Below are 10270 nucleotides of genomic sequence, written 5' to 3'. Positions count from 1 at the left end.
AGAGAGAGAGAGAGAGAGAGAGAGAGAGAGAGAGAGAGAGAGAGAGAGAGAGAGAGAATATAGATAAGTTGCAGATATTGCAGATAGATGGATAGGGGACTGGATTGGGAGGATCAAGTGGAAAGAGGAGGGAAGTCAGGGAGAAGCAGGTAACATTAAGGGCTACTGGAGGGCTAGTGTGGAAACCTAGCACAGCAGATGCACAATGCTGAGAACAACACCCACATCATACGCTGGTCTACACAGAGCTTTCACCTCCGAGACATGTCAGTGTCTTAGGTTCAGGAAGGTACTCTGCAAAATACCAGGCCAGACACAGACCCTTTGGTCTACAATGGTGTCCTGCCTGCAAAATATGCTAGGGCAAACACCAAGCAACATCTGATTTGACTGAAGGCCTATATCCAACACTGCTTAGTTGACCAAGAACCTGAGACTAGATAACCCAGGGACCAAGAGTAAAACCAAGTCCTATTGTTCTAAAAATATTAAAAACAAAAGCACAAAAAAACAGACAAAAACCAAAACAGCAATACGATAATTCTTAATGATATTCTGTTATATTTATAGATACCGTGTTCTGCCATCCTCAGAAACGCTCCCCCCCTGCAGCAAATGGAAAAAATAGAGACCCACAGCCAGTCATTATGCAGAGAGCAAAAGACCTTGGAACACTCAGCTCTAAATAGGGGCTCTCCATAAAATTCCTCTCCTCAGAGCCCAGGGGATCCATGGAAGAAGAGGCAGAAGGAGTGTAAGAGCCAGAGAAGATGGAAGAACACCAAGAAAACAAGGCCCTCTAAATCAACATGATTGATACACATATGAATTCACAGAGACTGAGGCCACACACACAGGACCTGCATGTGTCTGCACCAGCTGGGGTCCAGAACCCTACAAAAAAAGCAGTCATATACCCCACCCCTAACCCAGAGGCCATCTCTAATTGATAACCTCTTAGAAGTGAGAATTTAGTTTCCTCCAAGGGAGTCTCACTGTGGAAGCAAACTACTCTTCAGGGCAGGCTGCGTGCCCAGCTGTAGGTGACAACGGGGGTGGACCCAGGGCATCTTGGGAGGTCTGTCTCATAACGTTATGACAGGACTCTTCTTTTTAAAAAATATTATCTTAATTTATGTATTTTCTCCTTTACTTTTATACTGTTAGTCCTCTGTGTATATAGTATGAGATCCCTGAGTGTGTGAACAGGTGAGTCTGTTTCTTGTGCTTTCTCTTGGGCTCTTTTCCTTCTGTTTGTTTGTATTGTTATTATCATCCCATAGAAGCCCATTCATTTTCCAATGAGAGACAGAAAGGGGGGATGGGAAGGTAGGAAAGAGCTGGAAGGAAAAGAGGAAAGGGAAGCCATAATTAGGATCTATTATATGAGAAAAAAAAGTCTATTTTCAATAAAATAAAAATAGATTCAGTATTAGATTGAAAAATACTGTAGATAACAGATTTTCAAAACTGCCAAAGAAACTATTTGGATAAAGTAGGGCATTGTGTACACAAGGTCGATTCAGCAGCAATCTGATAATGTATACAGGCCTCATTAAAACAGAACTTTTAAGGTAACTGAAGCCAGTTTTCAGTTCTCTCTTCCCAGGACTAGCTCGTTTGCAAACTCTCAGTTGGCAGATAGTTGTAATCAACCACATTGCCAATGTCTACGTGGACATATAACTGGATGGAGAACAAATTATTACAAAGTAGGTGTGTACATCTGAGATTTTTCTTTCCTAATCCTTCCTGAGTGTAGGCATGCAAAGTGCCTCACCCATGCACAGCTGCAGCTGCTGGCTACTGTTAACTTTTATTCATCTAAGGTAATTATTGTCTCCATTCGGGTGTAAAAATAACTATCATTTGCCTGAAGAGAACTGTCCCCAAAGCTTACTACCTCAGCCTGCTGACCTAAGCCTAGTCCTGGAAGTTTCTAGCCTCTGTACCATCTTATCCAGGCCCAGACTGTTCTCAGCCTGAGACTCACTGCTGAATAAGGTCACCCCTGTCTAGTTCTTTCTCAGCTGTTCTGGCTCAAACTCCTCTCCAAGATGACTGATTCCGTCTGGCTTCTCTCTCTCTACTTCTCCAGAATGTCTTTGCTTGGCCTCATACTAACTTTGCAGTATGTTCTAATTGTCTGACTCCTTTCATTTTCTGGCTCATTCTGTCTTCACCTCTCTTCAACCTGTCTCGGAAAACTGTCCTGGTAAAACTGCTCTCTCTCTCTCTCTCTCTCTCTCTCTCTCTCTCTCTCTCTCTCTCCTTAACTAGACATCACTTTTTTTTTGTTTGTTTGTTTTTGTTTTGTTTTTTCGAGACAGGGTTTCTCTGTGTAGTCCTGGCTGTCCTGGAACTCACTCTATAGACCAGGCTGGCCTTGAACTCAGAAATCCGCCTGCCTCTGCCTCCCAAGTGCTGGGATTAAAGGCGTGCGCCACCATGCCCGGCTTAGACATCACTTTCAAGCACGGATGCTTCCTTCTAAAAACTAACATTACCTTCATTGCTTGGAATTAAAGGTGTGTACTAAGGGCTGAGCTACACCACAACCAGAAACAGGGTTTTTCAGTAAATAACACAATCTTGGGATTCATAATGTAATCAAATACCTGGCAACAAGATTCTTATGTTTACAAAAGCAATGCTGGTGACTTAGAAATTTAGAATTTTGATTATTATATCAATTGCCAATGTTAAAGATAAATGGATGCAAGGGGAAATACTTTTGATGATCAAATCTGCTAGTTTCTAAAAGTTGATACAAGATATGTTGTCAACTTTAAAATTCCTTTGACAATAACTGTGCTGACCAACAAAAAAGTTATTTCACTGTCTCACCTGGTGCAATGCAAAAAAAGTCATAATAAAGACAAGAATGCTTGAATTTCACAGTGTGTTCAGTGACAGGCTCACAAGTCAAAAGGTCAAAACTACCTGGACCTACTTCAAATGAACTTAAAAGCAAATGTCTAAAGACAGTGCCTTGCCTTTTTCGGGAACGTGAGTCTCCATTTCTGAAGCCCTTACCTCTACCCCCATGCCTTCCAAGCATGAGGCAACCTCTGTTAGTGCAAAGTACATTCTGTACAAGATATTAGCTGAAAACCACATAGTGCTTATTCTTTTGTTTTAAAGACCTTGTTCTTATATAGAGATGACTTCGCTTTTTATAATTGTTAATTCTTCAGTAGTCATTTTAAAGAGTCTAGATTCATTTCATTACTGAATTCTGTGTTTGCTTTCAGTTCCTAAATATATATTCCAACAAATGCAACATTCCAAAACACAGATATTTCCCCATTTTAATATAAATAAGGGAGCTAAGTACACACAGAAGCAATTGACAAAGCAGAGATGAGAGGTGAGGGTGCTGCCTGCTGGTGGGGGCAGGGCTGGCTTCACATTCAGTACCACAGATCCCAGAGCTGACTCAAGGGAGCTCTAGCACCAAGCCTCATCCCCAGCTCCCTGCCTCTGCCTCACACGTGTATAAGCTAAGCCACAAGCCTGCAGGGTTGAGTCCATGATCTGAAAAGCAATGCAATCGTAGTCATTAAGAGGCTCACTAACCTTTTAGTTTTCCATCAAAGTTTGGGTTCGTAGCTACTTTTAAGCCAGGATGAGGTAGGAGAAAACAGGAAATGTTGGTGAAACAGGAATGGATATGCTTCCTGACATTCTGTAGTTCTTCATGCTGGTTCCCTGAGACCTGCAGAAATCATCCTCAAGTTAAAAGTTTCTTGGGACATAAACTGAACAAAGGATTTCTGTGGCATTCTATATTTGCTTGCCTGTCTGTTTCCATAATGATAAAACAGCATGCTGTGGCTAGGACTAGAGGGTTGGCTTTGTCTATACAGCCATATCTATGTGTAGCAAGTGCCTAGTGCAGTTCACAAGCTTCTGTCTCCCGACAAAACCACATGGTCATGTCTACGGCAGCAGTATAAACTCTGGTATAAATCCCTGTCATAGCTCTCTGTCTACTGCCATGATAAGCACATGAGCAAAGCAGATTGGGGAAGAAGAAGATTACTTCCACTTCACTTTGTATCCATCACCGAGCGAAGTCAGGCCACAATCTCAAGGCAGGAACCTAGAGGTGGGGTCCGAAGCATGTGCCATGGAGGAATACTGTTTACTGGCTTGCTCCTCATGCCTTGCTCAGCTTGCTTTCTTGTACAATCCAGAGCCACCTGCCCAGGGGTGCTACCACCCACAGTGGGCTGGGCCTTCACCTCCCACGCCAATCATCAAGAACCTCCACACCCCACGCTGGACACACTTTCCTACAGGCCGTCTCTTGGAGGCATTTTCTCAGATGAAATTCTCTCTTCCCAGGTGACCCTAGCTTAGATGAAGTTGATCAAACAAACAACCCCCCTAAACCAACGAAACACAACACAAGCAAGCAAACAAAACTAAGCAGCTCGCCACTTGAATTCTTGACAGGCATCTGAATGGCTAGGCATTTCATACCACCCTAAACACTCACAGTCCATTTTAGACATGTGCTCAATGGTCTGTAGAAACTGCAGAATGAAACACTTATCTAAGCTACCAGGAAATGTGCGTCTAGACCTTTACACTGTATACTTGTACTGTTTGAGTCTTCAAGATAAAAATTTTGCCTTTAGGAACAAGTTAGTGTTTTATTATAACTACCAAAGAAGTATTTGTATCAAATCATTGACAACCCTTAAAATTACAATTCTATGGGTTATTACAGCTCTATCTTGGGTTGTGTATAGAGATACTATGAAGGGCAGGTGAAATCGTGGCTCCTGGGTATTCAGGAAGTCATCTGACAGAGATCGCTGGCTTAGTTCTGGGGATACAGCATGCACCTAAATAGCTAACCAACCTTGAGGCGTTTTTCCAAGAACTTGGCGCCACCATCAGCTCCGTATGAAAATTCGTATGGGAAACTCCAGTCTCGAACAAGAAATATCAGACTCTGTAAGCAGTAGGAGAGGGGGGTAAGAGTGCTTGGCGGCAGGTAGCAGGCCTCTGCTCTCTACTAGAAACAATCTCATTGCATCATAACTTATCATACTGTGGCATGCAAAGCAACTACCAGTTTCTCAGCAGTTCACATGACATCACTGTGCTTCCCCTACCTACGTGTGAACAGCAAGCTGCCTCCGAACTCTAGGATGAATGCATCCCATTGAGATGTGAGACAGTCACAACCCACCATTAAGCTGGCTGAATGGAGCTATAAGGAGATTTTGTGTGGTGTGTTCCTATGAGTCCCTTAGTGTCTGTCTGTCTGTCTGTCTGTCTGTCTGTCTGTCTGTCTCTCTCTCTCTCTCTCTCTCTCCCTTTCCCTTCATCCCTCCCTCTCTGTATTTTTAAGCTACAACAGAATATATACATAAGATACCAGAGTGGTTTTTAAAAGATTAATACTTTTGTTTTGAGAGAATTTCACTATGTAGTCCAGGCTAGTGTTGAACTCACTGTGTAGACCAAGGTATCCCTCAACTCACAACAATCCTCTGGCAATCATACTCTATGTACTGGCTGGTTTTGTGTGTCAACTTGACACAAGCTCAAGTTATTACAGAGAAAGGAGAACCCCTTGAGGAAAGGCCTCCATGAGATCCAGCTGTAAGGCATTTTCTCAATTAGTGATTAAACAAGGGTGGGAGGGCCCATTGTGGGTGGTGCCATCCCTAGGCTGGTAGTCTTGGGTTCTATAAGAAAGCAGGCTGAGCAAGCCAGGGGAAGCAAGCCGGTAAGCAACATCCCTCCATGGCCTCTGCATCAGCCCCTGCTTCCTGACCTGCTTGAGTTCCAGTCCTGACTTCCTTGGTGATGAACAGCAATGTAGAAGTGTAAGCTGAATAAACCCTTTCCTCCCCAACTTACTTCTTGGTCATGATGATTTGTACAAGAATAGAAACCCTAAGACACTCTATCAGCTTTTATCTTTTTGTTTTCTTCTTAAGTTTCTTTTTGAACTTTTTTGTGTATGTGTGGCTATGTGTATCTATGCATATGTGTGTAGAGGAGAGGACAACTGGTGGCAGCTGGTTCTTTCTTCCTACCATCTGAGTTCTAGAGACTAAACTCAGGCAATAAGCCTTAGCAGCAAGCACCCCTACCCTTGAACCACCTTGCCAGCCCTCTACCAGCTTTTTCCTAAATTGAATTATTTTATTATTTTTATAGAAATGATAACATTCATTTTCTTATCACAAAAGTACAAAGTCCAGAGAAGAAATTTTGAAATTCATTCCAAATCTCAAAAGCAACCAGAGCTAACACTTGGTAAACAGTTTATGTACAGGAGTACGGCAAGGGAAAAAGAAAGAGAAGTCTTTTTTTTTTTTAAAGAGAGTATCTTAATGACACAACCAAAGTGAAAACCATTACAATAAAATATAATTGAAATTAAATGTCCACAGACTTAGGACGACAGTTAAGATAGTAAGGAGTTTCAAGTAACTGATTTTTCGCTACCAGGAGTTCACAAATTGTATGCTCACTTTAAAATCTTCTGTGTTAAAATATGTTCTATACAGAAAATCATGTATAATGACATGGCTTAACATATTTTCAGAAACTGAGCACTCCATGTAATCAGCACCTAGACAGACAATGTCTGCTGCTCCAGGAGCCCCAACCCCTGCTTTGTCCCCTCACTGCTGGTTAACAGGCACCACTATTTTGATTTGAGAAATCATAGGTTAGTTTGCTTATCTTCATCCAACATTATATTTGTGAGATTTGCCATACTGTTGCATAACTTTATCATTCCTAGTCATCATGGCATACCATTCCATTACATGAGTAATGTTCGTCCTGCTACAGATGAGCAAAGTTGATGGTAAGCCTAGGCACCTGCTTTTAAGGACATGTTTGACTCTTCACTTCTTAGCCTTCTCAGAATTCTCTCATCTTTCCTTCTGTCTCCTATTCATTTCTTAAGTAATAACTTGGAAATAATAATAAAAGAAGTTGAGTATAAATGATTGAAGTACAAGGAACATGGGTAGCTCTATCAATGTTACCAATATATGGAATATGTCAGTACATGTGTTGATGTCCATATAAAATACTTAAAACAATCTAATACTGGAAAGCTAATGCTAAATTTATGTGTACATCCGTTATAAAATATGTGAAATTAATCATAACCTCTGAAGGAAAAACTGATTTAGAATCAGTGGTCAAAATGGTTGAATTAGGGAAAACCTGGAAGAAGCTGAGGAGGAAGGAAACCATGTAGGAGGACCAGCATCTCAACCTGGACCCCCGACATCTCTCAGACACTGAACCATCAACCAGGCAGCATATAACAGCTGATATGAGGCCCCCAACACATATACAGCAGAGGGCTGCTGGGTCTGGGTTCAGTCAGAGACGATGCACCTAGCCCTTAAGAGACTGGAGGTCCCAGGGAGTTTAGAGGTCTGGTAGGGTGGGTGGTGGGGACATCCTCGTGGAGACAGGGGGTGGGGAGAAGGTACGGGATGTGGAACAGTTGGAGGGTGGATGGGGGTAGGGGGGAATAAAATCTGGAGTGTAAATAAATAAAAGATTAAATAAAAAATCTGAACTAGTCTTTGATGTGTTTAATCAATCAATTTCAGTTTTAACTTGTGTTCCAAGTAGAGAAAAAGACTAGAAAGACCACATAAACGACAGCTTGCTCCCATCAACAGCGTGTGACAACCAGCCCATCAGCAAGACCCAGTCTGTGGGAAAACATGATCTTATTTTGTGGGTATAAAGACAAGAATGGGCAGTGTTGGTCTTACAGTGTGCGTTCTGTTGAAGCATGCTGTGTGGTTCAAGGGTGAAGAACAGGCTGACCCCAGCCACAATGAGTTCACTGAACCTGACTTGACTTGATGCTTGATGGAAGGCTCTCAATGCTAAATGCTTTTTGATGCTTTTATCCATCTCTCTCTCTCTCTCTCTCTCTCTCTCTCTCTCTCTCTCTCTCTCTCTCTCTCCTGTGTTGTTGTTGTTGTTGTTGTTGTTGTTATTGTTGTTGTTATTGTTTTAAATACAGGATCTCACTATCTCACTATGTAGCCTTGGCTGGCTTGGAACCCAATATGTAGACCAGGTGGCCTTGAACTTATAGAGACCTGCCTGCCTCTGCTCCCACTACAGGTTTTAAAGGCATTTCCCCACTACACCTGGCCTAACCATTGTTTCCACCTGAGGGTTTAACTAGTAGACTAGTACCAAAGTTAAATCAGGATCAGATTAACAATCTAAACAGTCCCATTCCGCTAAAGAAATAGAAGCAGTCATTAATAGTCTCCCAACCAAAAAAAGCCCAGGACCAGATGGGTTTAGTGCAGAGTTCTATCAGACTTTCAAAGAAGACCTAATTCCAACTCTCCTCAAAGTATTCCACAAAATAGAAACAGAAGGTACTCTAACCAATTCATTCTATGAAGCCACAATTACTCTGATACCTAAACCACACAAAGATCCAACAAAGAAAGAGAACTTCAGACCAATTTACCTCATGAATATCGATGCAAAAGTTCACAATAAAATCCTCGCAAACCAAATCCAAGAATACATCAAAACAATCATCCATCATGACCAAGTAGGTTCATCCCAGGGATGCATGGATGGTTTAATATACGGAAATCCATCAATGTAATCCACTACATAAACAAACTCACAGACAAAAACCACACGATCATCTTGTTAGATGCTGAGAAAGCATTTGACAAAATCCAACACCCCTTCATGATAAAAGTCTTGGAAAGAGCAGGAATTCAAGGCCCCTACCTAAACATAATAAAAGCAATATACAGCAAACCAGTAGCCAACATCAAAGTAAATGGAGAGAAACTCGAAGCAATTGCACTAAAATCAGGGACTAGACAAGGCTGCCCACTTTCTCCCTACCTATTCAATATAGTACTTGAAGTCCTAGCCAGAGCAATCCGACAACAAAAGGAGATCAAGGGGATACAAATTGGTAAGGAAGAAGTCAAAATATCATTATTGCAGATGATATGATGGTATACATAAGTGACCCTAAAAAATCCACCAGAGAGCTCCTAAACCTGATAAACAGCTTCAGTGCAGTAGCTGGATAAAAAATTAACTCAAATAAATCAGTAGCCTTCCTCTACACGAAGGATAAACAGGCTGAGAAAGAAATTAGGGAAACAACACCCTTCACAATAGTCACAAATAATATAAAATATCTTGGTGTGACTCTAACTAAGGACATGAAAGATCTGTATGATAAGAACTTCAAGTCTCTGAAGAAAGAAATTGAAGAAGATCTCAGAAGATGGAAAGATCTCCCATGCTCATGGATTGGCAGGATTAACATAATCAAAATGGCTATCCTTCCAAAAGCAATCTACAGATTCAATGCAATCCCCATCAAAATTCCAACCCAATTCTTCACTGAGTTAGAAAGGGCGATTTGCAAATTCATCTGGAATAATAAAAAACCTAGGATAGCAAAAACCATTCTTAACAGTAATAGAACCTCTGGTGGAATCACCATGTCTGACCTTAAACTGTACTACAGAGCAATTGTGATAAAAACTGCATGGTACTGGTACAGCGACAGACAGGTAGATCAATGGAATAGAATTGAAGACCCAGAAATGAATCCACACACCTATGGTCACTTGATCTTTGACAAGGGAGCTAAAACCATCCAGTGGAAAAAGGACAGCATTTTCAACAAGTGGTGCTGGCACAACTGGCGGTTATCATGTAGAAGAATGAGAATTGACCCATTTTTATCTTCTTGTACAAAGCTCAAGTCTAAGTGGATCAAAGACCTCCACATAAAACCAGAGACACTGAAACTGATAGAGGAAAAAGTGGGGAAAAGCCTCGAAGACTAGTTGGAAAGCAGCCAGTGCATATCTACTAAAATACTGAAGAAATCTACAGCCCATTTCTGTCTTCTGGAACTACATAAAATTTCTTAAAACTCAGCTCTGGACCAAGGTTTAAATACAACTTCCACAGCCTCTGAGCCAGCTATTTTAAGTAGACTTTGGCAGTGTAGCCTTTCCTTTGCTATGAGGCCCTTCAAGAGAGGAGCTTCCTCAGAGGTTATTGCAAAGAAAGAACTCCACAGAGAGCACATCTGCTAGAGAGAAACTGAGCAGAGAGAATACAGGGTGGGGAGTTCTAGACAGCAAGATGAACTGAGGGGCAGCACTCTAGAGTCAGTGAATTTCAGACTGTGATCTTGATTTTTTGTTTGCTTTTGTTTGTTTGTTTTTGTTTTTCGAGACATCTGAGAAAG

At 41.5% G+C, this 10270-nt stretch overlaps 1 protein-coding gene across 3 annotated transcripts in view; it reads right to left on the bottom strand.

Moving 5' to 3' along the window:
- Positions 1–10270, bottom strand: part of Atl1 (atlastin GTPase 1) — a 73868-nt gene that overhangs the window by 12981 nt on the left and 50617 nt on the right. For all 3 annotated transcript variants that reach the window (XM_021202110.2, XM_029540940.1, XM_029540939.1), the window contains 2 exons: positions 4874–4966; positions 3580–3718 (listed from right to left, as the gene is read on the bottom strand). In XM_021202110.2, coding sequence (XP_021057769.1) covers positions 3580–3718; positions 4874–4966 — 232 coding nt within the window. The remainder of the gene's footprint in view (positions 1–3579; positions 3719–4873; positions 4967–10270) is intronic.

Source organism: Mus pahari, chromosome 7, assembly GCF_900095145.1.
Source record: "Mus pahari chromosome 7, PAHARI_EIJ_v1.1, whole genome shotgun sequence".
Classification (NCBI taxonomy): Eukaryota; Metazoa; Chordata; class Mammalia; order Rodentia; family Muridae; genus Mus; species Mus pahari.
Note: the sequence above shows the minus strand (reverse complement) of the source record. Positions and strands in the feature narration are given on the sequence as shown.